Source organism: Eschrichtius robustus, chromosome 15, assembly GCF_028021215.1.
Source record: "Eschrichtius robustus isolate mEscRob2 chromosome 15, mEscRob2.pri, whole genome shotgun sequence".
Classification (NCBI taxonomy): domain Eukaryota; kingdom Metazoa; phylum Chordata; class Mammalia; order Artiodactyla; family Eschrichtiidae; genus Eschrichtius; species Eschrichtius robustus.
The window spans coordinates 93,219,317-93,239,464 of record NC_090838.1 but is presented as its reverse complement, the minus strand read 5'-3'; the positions used below and the strand labels follow the sequence as shown (position 1 = coordinate 93,239,464).

At 49.0% G+C, this 20,148-nt stretch overlaps 2 protein-coding genes across 2 annotated transcripts in view; both read right to left on the bottom strand.

Annotated features, from left to right (window-relative positions):
- Nucleotides 1-20,148, bottom strand: part of GPR45 (G protein-coupled receptor 45) — a 97,642-nt gene that overhangs the window by 75,878 nt on the left and 1,616 nt on the right. The gene's annotated exons all lie outside the window — the stretch shown is intronic.
- Nucleotides 15,097-20,148, bottom strand: part of MRPS9 (mitochondrial ribosomal protein S9) — a 46,133-nt gene continuing 41,081 nt past the window's right edge. The window contains exons 10-11 of the mRNA XM_068565122.1: nt 17,544-17,713; nt 15,097-15,809 (exon numbers count right to left, since the gene is read on the bottom strand). Coding sequence (XP_068421223.1) covers nt 15,718-15,809; nt 17,544-17,713 — 262 coding nt within the window. The 3' untranslated portion in view covers nt 15,097-15,717. The remainder of the gene's footprint in view (nt 15,810-17,543; nt 17,714-20,148) is intronic.

The window sequence follows — 20,148 nt, the reverse complement described above, 5'->3', positions numbered from 1 at the left end:
CGCGTCACCCCCGCCAGCCATTTAACGAAATAAAGTAAGCAGCTTAAAAATGCCTTTTACGAAATTCTTTCCTGTTTTGTAGTTGATGCAAATCAGTGGATAATCAGGAGTTCTTGTATGTTAAAAGGGGAAGTTTTCGATTTAAATTATTAATATTCCAAGACTTTCTAACCCCTGAACTGACTTTTGAGACACAGAAGTAGAGAGAAATCCCTCCGGTTTAAATGCAGAGGCTCTGCCAGACGCTTCCTCCTCGACACCATCCTAATGCCTCTTATCATACAGATGAATCATCAGAAATTACCACTCAGCTTTATCTCTTGCCTTTCTCATTAGAAAAACTCATAAACTTCACATTTTACCTATGCTAATGTTTCTAAACAAACTTTGTTGTCTTATTTGCATAATATCAAAATATTGTTTGAAATCTTACATTCATTCGTCTTAGTTAATTTCAAGCTCAGAGACCACACGAGCACCAAGTGAGCTAAAACCTCCCGTGACCCCAAACCCCTCCACTCCGTGAACCCTGGCCCTCTCTGCCCCGCACTCGCACACCATCATTACTGCTCATGATGCCAACGATGGTGGGAGAAGGGTCTCCAAAGGCCAGCCTGTGCATTACTTCTTCCAGAATTAGAGATATTTCTCCCTCAATTTAGTGCTGAATCGAAGACTCATATAACTTACTATGTGCCAGGCACCTTTCTAAGCATTTACACATGTTAATTAATTTATTCCTTATAACCACCTTATGAAGCAAGTAGTATGGCTATCCCATTTTACAGATAAGGAACGTGAGGCCCTGGGAGGCAAATAACCTGCTCATATCACACAAATAGGTGGCAGAGGCAGGACTCAGACTAAGCAGTTCAGACCTGGACCCTTAGCTAGTCCACCTCCCAGAAAGAATGGATGGATGGGGCTTCCCTGGTGGCGCAGTGGTTAAGAATCCGCCTGCCAATGCAGGGGACACGGGTTCGAGCCCTGGTCCGGGAAGATCCCACATGCGACGGAGCAACCAAGCCCATGTGCCACAACTACTGAACCCGTGAGCCACAACTACTGAGCCAGTGCACCTAGAGACCGTGCTCTGCAACAAGAGAAGCCACCGCAACGAGAAGCCCGTGCACCACAACGAAGAGTAGCCCCCGCTTGCCACAACTAGAGAAAGCCTGCATGCAGCAACGAAGACCCAACACAGCCAAAAATACATAAAATAAATTTATTAAAAAATTTAATAATAATAATAAAGAATGGATGGATGGATGGAGGGAGGGATGGAGAAGTGGATGGAGTGATGGATGGAGGAATGGATGGATGGATGGAGGGATGGATGGATGGATGGATGGAAGAATGGATGGACAGATGGATATACAAATGATTGAATGAACTAATGAAAAAGTTTGTCCTGTGTGGCCATAAGGTGCAAATGGGATCCGCATTGACCTGGGAGCTCCCTGGTTCTCAGGGCCTGTCTGTGGCCTCCGCATGGCAGCATCTGGCCTCAATCCCGACTTAGGACTTGCTTTTTCATGAACACTGTGATCGCCAAGGTGTAATATCAGGAGCGCAGAGCTGGGAGGCGGGAAACCTGCATTCTTATGTTGCCTGCAACACCAACCTGTACGCTCTCAGGTACACTGAGGACCTGCTTCCCCATCTGTCAGTGAGAGGGTTCAACCAGAGTAACTTCTAATACTTAACAAGTCTATGTTGTGATCCGTCCAAGTGAAAGTCCACTGGCAAGACCAGAAGTACAGGAGGTGGGCATGAATCAAGACGCTGGAGCACCCGGCAGAGGCTGGGCGTGGTCCAAGCTCCTGGCCCAAGAGACGGCTGCAGTGCCACGTGGCTGCAGCTCGGGGAGAGGGAGGAGGTGAGGCCAGAGAAGAAGAGCTGAGACGGGGCCTCAAGAGCCTGCGGCACAGACCGTGACGCTGCAACTCCGCAGGCCACGGGGAGACACGGAGGGCTTTCACCCATTTATTTTGTGATACATATTACATACAATTCTATCCTTCCGCCCATTTTCACACGCACAGCTCAGTGGCACTGAGGACATTCACGCTGCTGTGCAGCCATCCCCACCATCCGTCTCCACAACTTTCTCATCTTCCCAACCTGAAACTCTGTCCATGAAACACTCACTCCCCCTCCCCCCGTCCCTGGCCTCCCAGGTCTACTTTGGTCTCTATGGATTTGATGACCCCAGGGCCTCAGAGCATTTGTCTTTTTGTGACAGGCTTATTTCACTGAGCATAACGTCTGTCAGGTGCACCTATGTTGTGTCACGTGTCAGAATTTCCTTCCTTTTAGAGGCTGAATAGTACTCCATTGCATGTATGGATGACATTTTGCCTATCCATTCATCTGTCGATGGACACTTGGGCTGTGACCACCTTCTAGCTACTGTGAATAGTGCTGCTATGAATGTGGGTGGACTCAATCTGTCTGAACGGAAGGGTTCTGAGTAGGATACTGGTTGGGCCAGAGTTTCCCTTTGGAAAGATCTCCCTGGTGGTGCAGAGACGATGATGATGATGACAGCAGTGACATTTAGTGGGTGCTTTCTATGCGCCAGGTACCGTCCCAAGTACTGGACATGTACTCACTCATGTAACCCTCATTCCATCCTCACACCTACTCCTGCGAGAAGGTGCTGTCTCCACCGTACATGTGGGCAAATGGAGAGAAGTTGAAAACTCTGTCCAAAGTTATGCAGATAGCAAGAAACAGAGTCTGTAACTGAACCCGGGAAGCCTGCCTGCTCACACCGACCCCGGCACCGCTCAGGATGTGCGGGGAGGGGAGGGCTGCAGGATGGCGGCCCTTTGCAGGGCGTTTGGAATTATCCAGGCAGGAGCTGACAAGGGCTGTGAACGCAGGCAGCAGAGAAGGATGGTCGTGAGGGGAGAGGTTTGAGAGTCTCGGGGTGGGACGGACAAGCTCCCCATGAGTGAGTGACCATGGATGTGAGGAAGGGGAAGGGGGCTGAAGAGGTGGACAGCTTTTGAACTTGACTGCATACTGGAGAGAGGTGTCATCACTAAGAGAACATGGGTAAACCTGAAGGGAGGGTAGGGCGGGGACAATAGACATTGATTCTATTCGGTACCTGCTGAATCTGAGATGTTATGGGGCATTCAGATAGAGGCAGTTATATTAGAGACAAACTCAAAGGAAAGACCTCGTTGGGGGCACAGACCAGGCGGTTGTTAGCGTGGGGAGGGTTAGAATCTTAGACGCAGATGGGCTTGTTCATGGGTTGTGTGTCTAGAATAAAAGGGAGAGACTGAAACCCAGGGACTGGGGAGCCTCAAAGCCGGGTAGAGGGCACACTTGGGTTTGTAAATTTTAGAACAGACACGACAGCGTGGAGAGAGGGGGTGAGGTCCCACTGCGTTGCCCCATGAGCCATCTGTTCTATTCGGGGGATGCCAATGGTTAGGAGCTGCGTCAACAAAGAGGAGAGAGAGGACACTTACAGAGAAGCGTCAGAAGGGTAGGAGGATGTGGAATCCAAGGCGGGAGAAGGTTTCCAGAGGCATGGGGTCCAGTGCCTCACAGAGACCAAATGAAAGGGGCCTGAAAGATGTCCCTGACCTCTGCAGTTAACGTTACTGGTGACCCTGCAAAGAGCTGACCGGTCAATGTGGTGGACCCGCCCTGGGCCGGGCCTGGCGGAGTGGAGTGGAGGCGGGGTGTGGAAGGGTGTGGACAGACGCCGGGATGAGGGGGACAGGGCAGGGGCTGGTGAGGGGCCCTGGGGATGGCAGGCACATCCCCACCGAGGAAAGGAACTGTGCAGACATCCCAGGCCTGGGAGGCCGGAGGACGGGGTGACCAGACAAGAGGGGGACACCTGAGAACAGACAGGGGCAGTAGGAACGGCTGGGTGTCCACCGGGCAGAGACCCTGGAAAAGCTGGAGCTCTTGAAAAGGGAAATGCTCGGTGCTGATCTTGGCCGTGGGGCTGGCACACACACCCCGGAAATGGCAGAGGCTCTGCAGAGTCACTGGCTACCGGTATAAAGTCAATTCGTGCCACTGACTTGATAAAGTTAGTTCTGGGAATTGACCCCAAGGACAAATGAGAGAAAAAGCAAATATGCTGGTGGTACATTATTTATGGTATTATTTTTAAAAAGCACACGTGGCTAACGGTATGGATACTAGTTAAGTAAATTGGGAAACATATGCTCGATGGATGGAATATTCTGAGGTCATTAAAATGATAATTATGAAGCTCAAAGTGGTTATATGATCATAAATGGAAATCCGTTTTAAAATGGTATGTATGTTCCAATTACCATGATGTAAAATATGCTTTCACGTGAAAATATACATACTAGAATTCCTAAAAATGCTACTAGCTGTTGGTTGTGGATAATGGTAAGATTACGGGTGGGTTGTTTTCTTTCTGCATTTGGTAAACTCACTTTGACTCTGAATGCTACAGTGCTGGTTAGAACAACAGAAAAGCAGCCTTGAATCTTCTTAGTTATCAGCCTATTGAAAAGAGAACATAGCTGAATATTTCCCCTCCATCCTCTGACGGTACGGAGGTCTAAGAAGATGGAGTTGGGACTTCCCTGGTGGCGCAATGGTTAAGAATCTGCCTGCCAATGCAGGGGACACGGGTTCGAGCCCTGGTCCGGGAAGATCCCACATGCCGCGGAGCAACTAAGCCCGTGTGCCACAACTACTGAGCCTGTGCTCTAGAGCCCGCGAGACACAATTACTGAGCCCTCGTGCCACAACTACTGAAGCCCGCGCGCCTAGAGCCCTTGCGCCGCAACAAGAGAAGCCCCCGCAACGAGAAGCCCGCGCACCGCAACTAGAGAGAGCCCGGGCACAGCAAGGAAGACCCAACGCAGCCAAAAATAAATAAATAAAATAAATAAATTTATAAAATAAAAAAAAAAAAAAGAAGATGGAGTTTACGTGATACAGCGATTCCACTGGAACCCTCGCACTCCACGGCGTGGAGGCTGAGTGTTTACGACCAGGGTGGTCCCCCTGCCCCCGCGGCAGCCTGGGCCACCCCGCAGGCCACAGCGCGCCTGGATGCTGTTGATAGAAACGTGCTGGCTAAACTCAGCCTGCATGTCCTGCCAGGGTGGGGAAGGCGGGGAAGGGGAGAGAGGGCCGTCCTGGCCAAGCCCGTAGCCAGTACCAGCACGTGGCCTGCGCAGCACCTGCGCCACCGGGCAGGTCCCTGGGGGCCACCCACACGCTCTCATCCGCTCCCACCCCCGGCACCTTGGTCTCAGGATGGAACGCCCCGTCCCAAACGCGTTGGTTTTGTTTCTCAGTCTCTTAATAGTGGTCTTCCTCTATTGTGAGTTAAATTCTCTCCACTTTTTTCCTTTTTTTGTAAACTAGCATTTAGAGAGTTTATTAATACTCAAAACACTGATGTAAATGTATGTTTTGAAATAGCAACTCGAAGTCAAAGGGGAGCCAGCCTATCCCAGGGGCAGCGGCTGCAGGAGGAAGCAGGGGTGTCCGGCCTCCCGTCTGCAGGACTCTTCCTTCCCTCCCTGCAAGACACTGCAGCCAAGCCCTATGACTCGGCTTCTGGTCTTTTCCAGCAATCCGCCTTTCATAAGACGACTCGAGTCATCCTCATCACAAGAGAAATAATTTTTCTGGTAACTACGTATGGTGACAGATGTGAACCAGACTTATCATGGTGATCATTCTGCAATATACAGGCAGACCTCGGAGATACTGTGGGTTCGGTTCCGGACCACCGCAGTGCAGCGAATATCGCAATAAAGCGAGTCACACAAAAATTTTTGGTTTTCCAGTGCATATATAAGTTATGTTTATGCTATACTTTAGTCTACTAAGTGTAGCATTATGTCTAAAAAATGCACATAGCTTAATTAGAAAATACTTTATTGCTAAAAATTGCTAAGCATCCCCTGAGCCTTCAGCGAGCCTGATCTCCTCACTGCTGACTGGTCCGGGGGGTGGCAGCAGTGAAGTCTGCCACATCGACTGACGACTCTTCCTTTCACGAACGATTTCTCTGCAGCCTTCAATGCTGTGTGATAGCATCTTCCCCCCAGTAGAACTTCTTTCAGAACTGGAGTCAATCCTCTCAAACCCTGCTGCTGACTCATCAACTAAAGTTTATGGAATATTCTAAATCCTTTGTTGTCACTTCAACAATCTTCACCGCATCTTCATCAGGAGCAGATTCCAACTCAGGAAACCACCTTCTCTGTTCATCCGTAAGCAGCAACTCCTCATCCGTTATTCTCATGAGATGGCAGCAATTCAGTCCCATCTGCAGGCTCCACTTCTAATTCTAGTTCTCTTGCTGTTTCCACCACATCTGCAGTTACTTTCTCCACTGAGGTCTTGAACCCCTCAAAGTCATCCATGAGGGTTGGAATCAACTTCTTCCAAACTCCTGTTAATGTTGATATTTTGACCTCTTCCCGTGAATCAGGAATGTTCTTAATGGCATCTGGAATGATGAATCCTTTCTAGAAGGTTTTCAGTTGACTTTGCCATATCCATCAGAGGAATCTCTATCTGTGGCATCTATAGGCTTATAAATGTTATTTCTTAAATGATAAGACTCGAAAGTTAAAATTACTCCTTGAGTAATTCCATGGGCTGCAGAATGGATGCTGTGTTCGCAGCATGAAGACAACATTAATCTCATTGTCCATCTCCATCAGAGCTCTGGGGTGACCAGGTGCATTGTCAACGAGCAGTAGTATTTTGAAAGCAACCTTTTTTTCTGAGCAGTAGTTCTCAACAGCGGGCTTAAAATATCCAGTAAAGCATGTTGTAAACAGATGTGTTGTCATACAGACTTTCTTGTTCCACTTATAGAGCACAGGCAGAGTAGATTTAGCATAATTCTTTAAGGCCCTAGGATTTTCAGAATGGTAAGTGAGCACTGGCTTCAACTTAAGGTCACCAGCTGCATTAGCCCCTAACAAGACAGTCAGCCTGTCCTTTGAAGCTTTGACTTCAGGAACTGAGTTCTCTTCTTCAGCTATGAAAGTCCTAGATGGCATCTTTTTCCAATAGAAGGCTGTTTCATCTACACTTAAAATCTGTTGTTTACTGTAGCCACCTTTATTAATTACTTAGCTAGATCTTTTGGATAACTTGCTGCAGCTTCTACATCAGCACTTGCTGCTTCACCTTGCACTTTTTATTTTTTATTTTTTAAGACCTTTTGGCCTCGCTGCGTGGCATGTGGGATCTTACTTCCCCGACCAGGAATCAAAACGTGCCCCCTGCATTGGAAGCGTGGAGTCCTAACCACTGGACCGCCAGGGAAGTCCCCACCTTGTACTTTTATGTTATGGAGGTGGCTTCTTTCCTTAAACCTCATGAATTAATACCTGCTAGCTTCAAACTTCTCTTCTGCAGCTTCTTCACCTCTTCCAGCCTTCACGGAATTAGAGAGTTAGGGCCTTGCTGTGGAGTAGGCTTTGGCTTAAGAGACTGTTGTGACTGTTAGAATTTTCTATCCAGACACCACAACTTTCTCCACATCAGCAATAGGGCTGTTTGCTTTCTTATGTCTGCGTGTGTTCACTGGGGCAGCGCTTTCAATTTCCTTCAAGGACTTTTCCTCTGCATACACAACTTCGCTAACCGTGTGGCCCAAGAACCCTAGCTTTCAGCCGGCCTTGGCTTCCGACATGCCTTCTTCATTAAGCTTCATCATTTCAAGTTTTTGATTTAAAGTGAGAGATGCGTGAACCTCCTGTCACCTGAACACTAGAAGCCACTGTAGGGTACTAATGGGCCGAATTTCGATACTGTTGTGTGTCAGGGAGTACGGAGGCCCGAGCAGAGGGAGAGAGACGGGGAACAGCTGGTCGGTGGACAGTCAGAACACACACACATTTATCCATTCAGTTCACCACCTTATATGGGTGTGACTCGTGGGCCCCCCAATTACAATATAGTAACGTCAAAGATCACTGATCACAGATCACCCTAACAAATATAGTAATAATGAAAAAGTTTGAAATATTGCGACAATTACCAAAATGTGACAGAAATACACAGAGAGCAAATGCTTTGGGAAAATGGCACCAACAGCCTTGCTCGATGCAGGGTTGCCACAAACCTTCAATTTATATTACATATATAAAAAATGCAATATCTGTGAAGCACAATAAAAGGAGGTATGCCTCTATACAAATATCAAATCATTATGTTGTACACCTGAAACTAATATAATAAAAGGGAACCAATTTAATAAGTGAGATCGTTATAAATTCAAATATAAGCATGTGAAAAATAAATCAGAATTTAGAGATTCGTCTGCAATAGATGGATTTAAAAATATAATTAATATGCCTGATGTTTCCAAGGGGCATTACAACGTACAGGAATCACCTGGATGAAACTAGGGAAGAGGGCGGGAATCTCACCCCCTTCGCCTTTTCTGCATTGAGTAGCCTATTCGGTTGTAAACTACTCCACCTTGTGGTTAAACCAGGGTACTAATCGCTAGAAATCTGGACACTTCAAGGCGAAATTCACTCTTTTCTGTTATAAAAGTTATGAATGAGCTTTAAAAAGTTCAAACCACACATGAAAGAAGTAAAAAATAATCAATAATTTCACTGCATAAAGATATCTAGACACAAACAGATTTTGTAAGTCAAACACAGGCATAAAGATATCTAGACACAAATACATTTTATAAGTCAAATACAGGCACGTAATACGTGAATATTCTTTGATAGAAGAGAAACAGTTACCACTTGCTTTTTTCACTTCAAATGAATCAACGTCTCAACACGATTCAGGAATGAGAGCTAGTCCGTATCTGATCACGTTAGCAGGCTGGAATGAAAACTCGGAATCCTGTCACCCAGCAATTAGGGTAACCTCCGTGGACCTCTGTTAAGGGGTGGGGGGGTGTCAGAGGTTGCACACCAATGGGACCCTGAGTCCGGCCCCTGACCCCTGGGGCCCGGGGTCTCTCACTGCAGAGCACGCGCGCGCGGCCTCCCTGGGGAAGCCTCTGGTTGGTGACAGCTGGACGGAGAGCCCTAAGCTCCCCTCTGCTCGAGCCGTGTGATGATGCGGTCCCTTCCGGCGGACGCTTCACACCTGGAGCAGGTTTTCCCCGTGTGTGGTCCCCGGACCGGCTGCAGCCGCATTGCCTGGAACTAGCTGGAAATGCAAACTCAGCTACAAATGCCTGCTCTAGGCCTCCTGCAGAAACTCGGGGGTCAGGGGCGGGCCTGGAACGTGTCTTAAGTCCTCCAGACGACTCTGACTCTGATGCCCGTCTGAGAACCACGATCTGGAACACTGATGAAACATCCCATTCTTTCTTATTCACTTGTCTCTCACCTCTTCATTATTAACCTTGAAAATGTTCCCTCCACAGGGGATTGGGCTACTACGTAGGTTCAGCTGATCGCAAAAGGGGTTACGCTATTAACTGACCTGGTAGTTACGGGTCACCTTGACAAAGTAACGGGATGGGATGACATACACTTTACATAAATCACAAGTGACTTGATCTTGGACTTAAGCTTTCAAAACCCAGGGTCTGAGCCCTCTCTCCAGCTCCGCTGCTTGCACTCTGGTCCCAGCCACCAGCTACGTCACCTGACTCGGTGCACCGCCTCCTGCCTGAATTCCCTGCTCCACCCGAGGCCCCGAGTGCCCCCTGAGCACGACGACGGTCAGACGCACGCACAGGGCGCGCCAGCCTCCGCTCAGAACATGCAGTGATTCCCGTCTGCCGCCAAGGAAACCATGGCCTTCAAGCCCTCCCGCTCACCCCGCCCGGCTCTGCCCTGTCCTCTCACTACCCTCCTCCCTCTGCTCTGCCCACACCTGCCAGCTCCCGGGGTTTGGCATCAGGCCAGCCCCTCGACCGGGGCCCTCCGGTGCCAGGCGTGTGATGCTTGCTCCTTGCTGCCTTCACGGCTCCCTGCAACAGCTGCCCCCCCGCCTCGCTGTGCCAGTCCTAACCCCCCTTCCCTGCTCCAGGGCACCCTCCACCACGCGCAAGGCCAGCCACGTAACACTTTATTGTCCCCCCACGCCGGCACACAAGCTTTTGTTTCTGCTCCCTAAACCTCCTCAGCACTCACCGTGGGGCTGCGTATATTAGCATCTGTCGGGTCAATGGAAGAGCGTAGGGGTCTGCGAGGGACCCCGCGCCTTCGCTCTGGAAGGCGTCAGCCAGCTTTGCACCTGGGAGCTAGGCTGGAAGTGCTACCAAGGCCCCAGGCAGGGCATGTCCTGAAACCCAGCCGGCTCCAGGCAGCCGTCCAGGAGAGAGGCGCACAGAGTTAACATGTGTGGGAAAAGAAACTTTCATTTCTTGGTTTAAAATTTGCACATCCCAGGATACGTTTCTGAAAATAAGCAAGTGTTCGCTGGCAGAGCCATCAGACGGTGTAAAATTGCCCGCACGAGCCTTCCCTGGGCACTGGCTACAGAAACGTCCTAAGAGAAGGCTGTCCTGAGCTCCATCGGGGATTTAGGGCACAGATCTCTTCCAGAAGCCCTGCCTCCTGTGACTCGCTCGGGGACCTCTGAGTTCCTGCGCCAGCCTCATCTCCAACAATAACCTACGCTCACACCTGTTATTACTTTCTTTCTTTCGGCCGTGCCACGCGGCACGTGGGATCTTAGTTCCCTAACCAACCAGGGATCCATGCCCCCTGCATTGGAAGCGCAGTCCTAACCACTGGACCGCCAGGGAAGTCCCCTGTATTAGTTTTCTATGGCTGCTGTAACCAACCACAAGCATAACGGCTGAAAAACAGCACGAATTTACTGCCTTACGGTTCCGTGGGTTAGAGGTCCAACCCCGAGGGTTTACCTCACTGGGTTAAAACCAGGGTGCGGGCAGGCAGTGTTCCTTTCTGGCGGCCCGCAGCACCTTAACACTAAGGCTAGGGCTCACTCGCCTGATTAGATTCAAAGTACAGACTATTCAATGTTTAAATTTTTAAATTTTTCTCATTTAAAGGAAATAGATTTCCTAAGCCACAAGCAAGTTATTGTTACTCTCTTTATTGAGCTCTGAAGTACAGTACATCATTTAAGAATATTCTGAAAGACTTGGTGCTACGATGAAGTGAGTAGTTACAGCCACACACTAGATGTCTTAGAAATACCCATCCATTCCCTCCGAGCCACTCCTGTCTGTCACCTCTCAAACCGCCCTGTGTCGTGCGCCCTGCCCAGCAGGACATCTCAATTCTCATCCGCGTGACCCACGAGTGGGTTCCACTGTGTGGGGACAGCTAAGTTTGTAACGTGAAGATCCGCTTTGGAGTTTGGGCGGCTTATTGTAGGTCTCCGAATTCTCCCTGCAAACCATCCAAAAAGATTTCTCCCAACATGCCGGGGAGTCTCCGAGGCAGTATGTGGACATGAGGGCAAGATGACGGTGGCGAGCTGGGCCCTTGCCCTGTGGACCCTGCAGATCCCAACGCGGGGGGCGGACAGGGAGGGAGGGCAGGAGGGTGGTCGGCGGGGGAGACCTCAGAGGGCGATGCCGCACAGGCAGTTAGGAACGCCCATCCCATCACGCACGATGATACTGGTGCTTATGTTTAGGAAGCTTACATATAAAGACCAAAATAAGCCCACTATGCTCCTTAAAGAAGAAATTTAAAGGTAGGAACACGAAACCCAGAAACTAAAACTAAGATGACCATAAAGTGTTGAATTCGTCCCATCATCGTCATGAACTGAATGGGCATTCTCAGCGAGGTGCTGTGCACACCCTCAGGCCAGGAACGGACCTTCGGGGTTCCGTGGACCCCTCAGCATTACAGGATGGTACTCTTGTACACGCCGCCTTTCCAGGGTGAGGAGCCTTTGTTTTCATCCAATTCCATTGCTCCAACATGGATTAGAATTTTTACACAGTCTAAATTCACATCATCTTGAAAGAGCACCAGTGCTGATGATGTATGGGAGGCCCTCCAGCTTGAACAGTATTCGTGTGCAGAGCTGTTTCTACAGAAAGCCTCCAGCACCCGGGTGTCAGGCCGCAGCTGGCTGATGCTCCCGTCGCCGCCTGTGGGCAGCCGGCTGGGGAGAAGAGAAGCCAGATCCAGGAGGGCCCTTGGAAGAGGGAACGTCAACAGGAATTCCAGCCAGGCCGGCTGAGGCCAGCCCATCTTAGGGATGCACGGATGCCCACGCGCAGCTCAGACAGTAACGCAGCTGGTACTGCCTTCCTGTCACTTCTTCCCTCAGGAAGACCAGGCCCTGGGGGATGTGCAGGGGGGGCGGCTACCAAGAGTAACTGGGGCGCAATCTCTGAATGCTGCCCGCCGGGCAGGGCCCACGTCCTCCTCGAGGCAGCTTTGACGTTTTTGGTCGACGCTGGCAATGGCAAGTCACCAGGACCTGCTGCCTCGTTAACTGCCAGGTGTCTCACCCCAGTTCTGAGTGGTCTGCGGAGCCCTGGAAAGCAGGGATCCTGCCCCCATCTTTCAGACCAGAGGGCTGAGGCTCGGTGTGGGCGGAGGGCGGTGGTCTCCGGAGCACGTGTCACCCCAGGCCTCGCAAAAGCTCCCAGCCGAGGTCCCATCCTCAGCTCCGTGTCATTATTGCTCAGTCAACACTTCTCAGCAGGACCTAACTGCCTTCTAATTGTTTTCTCTGTTTGTTGTTTTTCTAATTAGAGACGCAAATTCTAAGCTTTGAGGACAAAAACTCTGTTGACTACTTTTTGTAACCCCCTTCCTGTGGGATCTACCGACCTGCAGTGTCCGGCTCCCTTTCCTTTATCTGCGAATCGCCGTGAAACACGCCTCTCCTCTACCACCCTCCCCTCGCTTCCAGGCAATACTCTGAAATTACAGAAGAAAAATTCAGTGTGATAATGGGGGACCCTGAGAGGGAGCAGCGACGACGGTGTCCTCGGCGGAGAAGTTTACGGGGTTCGAAATGCCATCAGGAGAGGTTGTGTGAATCTTTCATTCTCGACTCGGAGAGAAGGACCTCACACTGTGAGGCTGGCTCCCCCGGGGAGGTTTCAATCTTTTTTAGGAGAAGTACAATCAAGTCTTGGGAAAATGAAAAAGGAATAAATTTGGAGTTCTCGTGAACAGTTTTCATAGAAGATCCAACCGTGGTCCTAACTTTCGTTAAAGCTAAAGTAGCAGTGATTTCATGAAAAGTAAAAGGAATTTACCACTTTATTAAAGGGGTCTCCTCCCATCGGTTAAAGAAAATTTCCTAGAAGGAACCTGTCTGATTTGTATTTATAACTTGTTAAATAAATGTCTGATGAATAAAAATTGAAAAAGCACTAACACAGCAAGACTAGGACCCCATATTCTGCTACTGCAGGAACAGTGCCTGAAAGGCTGAGGCCCTGTGTAAAACCCAGGTTTTATCAGGATCAGGTGTGAGGAGGCCAACAGGCCAGCAAGTGACTGCCTGAAAGGCACGCGGCAGGCATGTGGTTTACTGTCGCCAGGGACCTGCTAACCCTGGGAGGGGCCCTCCCTCCATGCAGCAAGGCCCCAAGACATCTGGAAACACATGGTTAAAGCAGGCCTTCACTCCAAAAATCATGGCCTTTAAGTACCTTCTGATTCTAATGAAATACCTAATTCTACCTTACGGTTCCTTTTTTGAAATATATATTATAAATGTTATTATTTAGTTTAAAAAGCTAACGGCCTGTGCTGAAGGAAGGAATACACTGATATGACTTGAATTGTTTTTTCCCCACATTTTGCACCTCTGTAGTAATTTATATTTTCCGAGAAATGACAGAAAAAAATTCTTTGACAATATTTTGCTCAGTGTTGAAGCTCAGTAGTTTTTGTATCTTAGTGCTCAAAGATTACTTTCAATTTTCAGTAATTAGCTTACTGTGTCTTAACCAAAGGCTTACAATAAGAAGAAAATTTTCTGTAGCCCACAAAGTTGGTCACCAAAGAAGGTGGCAGTATTTCTGTGCGATGATGATGATGATTTTTATGGCTCCTGGACTGTTAATTTGGGGGAATGGGTCACAGGCTTCCTGGTAGAGGCGCTTGACATCAACGCTCGTGCACACACAAGGCGCTGGCCCTCCCTTGTGAACACTGAGAGCTCCTGGCCGGCTGCCACCTCCCGTGGTGCGTGAGGGCCGAGCATCTGTGTCTGTGGGGCTGCTGGATCGAGTGCAGCCTGGACGACTTAACAGACACATGGAAACACTCGGTGTACAGCGCTCAGCTACCCCACACACAGCATCGTGTTTCTGTTTTTTCTGAGGAGTCGAGGCGGTGAACTGTCATTCATTTTCAAGTTAACTGCCTGTTTACACCATGACCCCCACTCCTTCCCTTGTCCAACTGAGATCCTGTGCACTTGGGTTTAACCAAACGACAGAGGTTAAGGAGGGGTTTCTTGAGGAAGATCACAACCAACACTGATAGAGGACCTGCTCTGGGCTCCGCGGCTCCTGTGGATTTTACTGAATCCTCTAACCCTGGGACAGGGCAGGGTGTCCTCCCCTCCTCACGAGCGAACACCCAGCTGTAAGGAGGTCAGCTGCCCGAGGTCACACATAAGCCCCGGAGACTGTTCTCGAGCTCCTACGTCCCGACTCACGGTGGTTTTTCATTCACTTTTATCATAAAACGGTTCATGATAAAAATCACACGTATCACATTTGAAAGGTATAGTAAAGCGGACACTCATGTACCCTCCTCCCAGCCAGATAAAGGTTATGACCAATACCCTTGACCCCTGCTCCCACCAGGTCAGGCCCGAGATCTCACCATGGTGTCTGCTTCGCCTGCTGGATCTAGGGCTGCACACAAAGGGCGGACTTACTGTCCTTGAAAAACCCCCCAAACCCTCCTCATGCCCGTGGTTCTCAGTGTCATAGGGAGGGACCCCTCTGGGCATCTTGTGAGAGCAATGGAACTACATAGCCAAGAAAAAGTGACGCATGTATAGAACTCTGGAACTATTTCAAGGTTTCACAGACACGCCAAAGCCAGATCCTCAGACCTAATTCATACTGTAACTGCAAGTCTGTACCCAACTTGGAAGGTACTATGCTAAGTGAAATAAGCCAGAAAGAGAAAGGCAAACTCGGGCGCGGTATCACTTATACGTAGACTCTTTAAAAAAATAAAAATGGAGTCACACTCAGAAGCAGAGGGTGGAATGGTGGCTGCCGGGGGCTGGGGGGGACTGGCCTGTTGTCTTCCGCAGAGACTCGGCTGGGCTCTGGACAAAGACACTCCACGGGCTTCACTCTTCTCAACAAGCCTCTCATCCCTCAGTCTTGAAAGACATGCCGTAACAACTGCTCTCCGGGAAAACGACCAAGTTAGGGGGAGGAGTCCAAGTCCGTCCTGACATTAGGTTAGCAGTGTGGCTCTCGTGGGACAGATCTGTGGGGCTGGGCCCTTCCGTCCGCAAAAGGTGGTCTCTTGATTGGACTTTGCTGAATGCTCCTTTCAGGTCAAATATGCCAAGACTCTGAGTTATGCTTCTAAAGCTCTCTTCTGAAAAAGTTTTAAAAGTAAAGCAGCAGAACAAAGCTGAACAGTTTTAAATAATTATTTTTAGAAGGTAACCTTTACAACATTGCATTTTAGAATAAATCATCTCACAACTCAAACGTCTGATGGTGTTGCTTCACCCCAGCCAGCAACCGTCTCCTGCGCGTCTGCCGCGTGCCAGGTGCACAGCGGCCCTCTCCTTTCCCGCCCAGAACACTCAGCGCTTCTTCCAGGTGAACTTCCTGCGGGCTCCCTCCTGGCCTGGCTTCTTCCGCTCTCTGACACGGGGATCGGCAGTAAGCAGTCCCGCTGCAGCATAAAAAGAGACGCCTTTATGAACCATGGAAAGCGCAGGAAAGCAGGAGAACCGCGTGAATTGGCAGCTCCTGCTGTCAGAGGAAAAGCACCCAGGCCCACAAGCAATTCCCAGCCTCATATACAACTCATGACAGCAGTCCGCTTTCACTCTCCTAAGCCATTTTCCCAATTTCTGAGACAAACACCAGGTACATTACTTGAGTCTGCTTTTCTTCTCCTATGAGAGGTATGACTCCTCGTTGGTTTTTAAACCTGTTCAACTTAAGACAAAGCTGCTCTGGTGTGCCAGTCACTACTCACTGCCAGGGAACTTGCCCGGCACACTTACTATTACAGATGTGAAAGTTTCAAGAAGGAGAAAAGAAAAACTTCCTGGGGGGGCGAAGTGTGTGGAAGTATACAGACACGATACAGTAACAGTGCCCGTGAATATACTGACACATAATATATGACTTATCAAACATATCTGAGAAAAGAAACTTCTTCTTCTAATTTGTGTGATAGTAATATTTCTTGGTACTTTGTTTCAGAATCTAAAAAAGGTTTTAGAGTTGTGTTCTCAGCACAACGCACTGGTTCCAGAAGAGTAAAGTCACTTTAGACTGGAAGCTCCCGTCTCCCACCATCAGGAGTAATTACAGCTTCTGAGCAATAAACGAGTCACTCAGCAGACGGCCCCGACGGGTGCGCCCAGCGGTGGTCCAGCCGTGGGATGTTGGTAACTGCCACAAGAACACCAGCGACGAGAAAACTCTTTAACTGTGTTTATAAATATGTAAACAGACCGGAGTTTCTCACTGTCTTTTTCACCTTTCCAACACTAGCACTTCTCTTCACTGTATGCGAGGCTTCTGTATTTTATTAGGGTACTTTCAATGGCCACACAGCAAAGGCAAAATTCACATTTTACGCTTGTCATATACCCATAGCTCTTGCATTTACTTGTACTTAGGGGGCACGGAATAAAACAACGTTTTGTGTGGAATGCAAACAAGACCTGTCTAAATTCTAGTTTAAATGATAAGTAATGATGCTTTATTACTTTTCATTATGCACAGAAACTCAAACTAGCAGAATTGTTAAGTGAGGTCCTATCAAATGATTTTAATGACTAGATATGAATCCTACAAAATGGTGAACTGTTTATAAGCAAATGGATTCTTAGAGGCTTAAAGAAATTAACTTGCCTAAGCTACGGGTGGCCCTATCTGCAGAGTGGGATCAGAACCCCAGCGGCGCAGTGGGAGGGCAGGGGCAGGGCCCACGTCACTTGCCCGGAGGGGCTCCTGGACCCAGAGGCGCCGGGGGCCTTGCTGAGGCCACACAGCCAGTCGGCAGTGTCCGCAGTGCTTTCCTCCTTCACAAATGGTGGGAAGATACTCCTCGGCTAGAGCTGCCCCGACTGACTGTGAAATGCGGACGCAGGGCCCTAACGAACATGTTGATCGTAGGACCCTTCTCCCCCTGTGCAGAGACTCCTGAATTCACGGCTAGGTGACAGGGTCACACAGAGTGAGTAAGGGAAATGAAATTCGAACTAATATCACAGTGGAAAAGGAATCTCCAATAACTTTGGAGAGGAACACCTTAGGGGTTCCATCATTAAATCGGATAACGATTACAAATTGCTATGATAAAACAAAAGCCACCGCCCACGTGCCCGACACAAAACGGAGTCGGATGAAGACTCGAGGGTGACCCGGCCCCGCCCACCTGACCTCGCACCTTGGCGCATCCACTCGACCTCGTCCTCGGTGACAAAGCTGCACAAGGCTCTCGCCGTCGCCAAGCGGATGGCCCCCGCCTGCGCCGCCCGCCCGCCCCCCGACACCGTGCAGGTCACGTCGTGCTGTCCAAGCCGGTCGAGGAAGTGGAAAGGGAACATCAGCTGTTCTCTAAGGCACAGCACGAGAGGCAGAGTTAAGTTCACCGCGAAGATACCCAACTTTACAGGCTGCTCACATTCTGGACGTTTGTAAGACCCACACTAGACGCAGGAACACGAGCGTCTCCGGCACTCAGAGGCTCGCTGAGAGCAGGGCCGGGCCTCTTTCTCTCGGGCACGACAGCATGCCCCAGCTGTTTGCTGATCCTGCTTGCCTCACGAGCATTTTGCGAGGCTTGAACATAACCTCATAAAGAAGTCTGAAAGCTGGGAGAACTCCTTTAATCCACTGAACCCAACCTCTCTGGATTCAATGATCAGATGTAATATTAACAGGCCTTCCCAAGCAACTATCAAGTGCCATTTGGGTTCACTAAGTAAAGTGTACTATGATGTATCTGTATAAGGTTTGTGCTCGTCCAGACGCCGTGAGTTTTAAAGTCACTGAAACCACACTCGACGTTTTCCCACTGAGGCACGCACTCTGACTGCAGTTCCCTCGGCTGCAGGGTGCTGCCCGGTGACACCCCACAAACCAGTCAGGCCCGCTTCCCCCCCACAGCCAGTGAGCACCCACGCGGTCCAGGCAGGGCCAGGGCCAGAGGCTGGAGCAGGCAGACTGCCCTGGACCTTCTTCTCACTCACAAACAAGGGACTGCTTTTGCCTTGATAGCTCTTATGAATTTTACTTAGAAAAGCTGATGAATACTGAATACTGCATTTGCTCGTTTGGTCTGGCACCGTAGCTTTCTGGACCCCCCAAGTAAAGGTTATCGTCACACAGTGGCGCTGAGAGGTGGATGTTACCCCTGGACCACACACTAGCGGAGCAAGCCCCGGTGGTGTGGACGGACCCAACAAGAGCTCGGAAGGCAGAGTTAACTGCAATCTGTCACAATACTGCTTCAACAGGGATGCAGTTCCAACAGGAGTGAAACAAGCCCTACAATAGAAAACAGGCATGAAACGACCTAAAGCCAGTGTTGTTTTCTTTGAACAAATGTTCCAAAGCAACCAAATGAAAAACAGCGATGTTACAAAAGTAGTACTACAGTTGACCTTTGCACAACATGGGTTTGAACTGTGCAGGCCCGCTGACACGTGGACTTTTTTCAACAGTAAACACTACAGACCTACACCATCCACAGTGGCCGAATCTCTGGATGAGGAAACTCGATACACAGAGCCAACGGGAAGGTTATACCCAGATTTTCCACTGTGCTGGGAAAATCCCAACCTCCACATTGTTCAAGGGTCAACGATATTATAACTAATAGCTGTATTATAAGAGCTAAAGAAAATGTAGAGGCTGATAATCTACCCCCGCCATTTCCAGCCAGGACATCGAGGTCAGTATGGAACCTAAGGGACTGTCTTTGGCACATCACGGGCCCACGCTGCCTGACACGACTGCGCAGGTGAGTGACGCCCTGCTCACCTACTCGTTTGGGAGCTTAAACGTTTATCTGTTTTAATTCCTAAAACTTTAAGATTCCCTAACAAATGCTTATATAGATTAAAAAACTGAGACTAAAATTTGGGGAAAAAAATTCAGGCTCTATGAGAGCACTTGAGTCAGGCTGGTCAAGGCGAGAAAGGACCCGAGGAAGTGGAGTCTGCACGGTCGGGAAGCTGGTGCACACTGAGCGCGACACTGAGTCTAGGAAGAGAGAAAGCAACACCCAAAGGGTACAGCGGAAAACGATGACACAGCTATCGGTCTTAATTAATCTGGACTCACACTCGTACACGCAGAAACAGTTACAGGCATGAAAATACTTCACAAATCTCTCCTCTCAGTGATCTCAGATGACATCCTGAGCTAAAACAATCAATTTTATTTTGCTCTTTGTTATATAATCAAAGTTATTTTGAAAAAAAAAAAAAATTTCCTCCTTTCAGTCTTCTCTGAATGCCACTCCTACGGCACCAATTGTGCAGCACATAACCTGGTACATATATAAAATCACGTACTCTTATTTTTCTGTGACCGCTTAAGATGCTAACTTGTCTCCTCTATTACACGGTTAGTGCCATGTGAGGAAAGTACTCCCTTTGTACAGGTGATCAATTAAGAGTTGCTTCACTGGCTGAGTGACAGAGCAAAGGCCTTTCCAAATCAGAAAGCAATGCTCTGTGTACCCCACACAGCACCAGGCACATCGCGGTAAATATCTGCTAAGTGAAAGAATAAACACAAAATTTCTGACAACGCGAGGAAGGAACACAGTCGACACTCCCAATGACCTGTTTGCTATGTCTGTGTAAAAACAGCCTAAAGAAAGGACCCTGGAAAGAAAAGCAAGCAGTTCAAACTGACCTTCAGGCAAGCACCTCAGAGATCATCAAGTCCAACTCCCTCCTACCATTTAGGAAGGTGACCTTTAAGCATCTTGGCTGAGTTCACACAGCTGGAAAACAGACCTAGAATCAAGATCACCGATT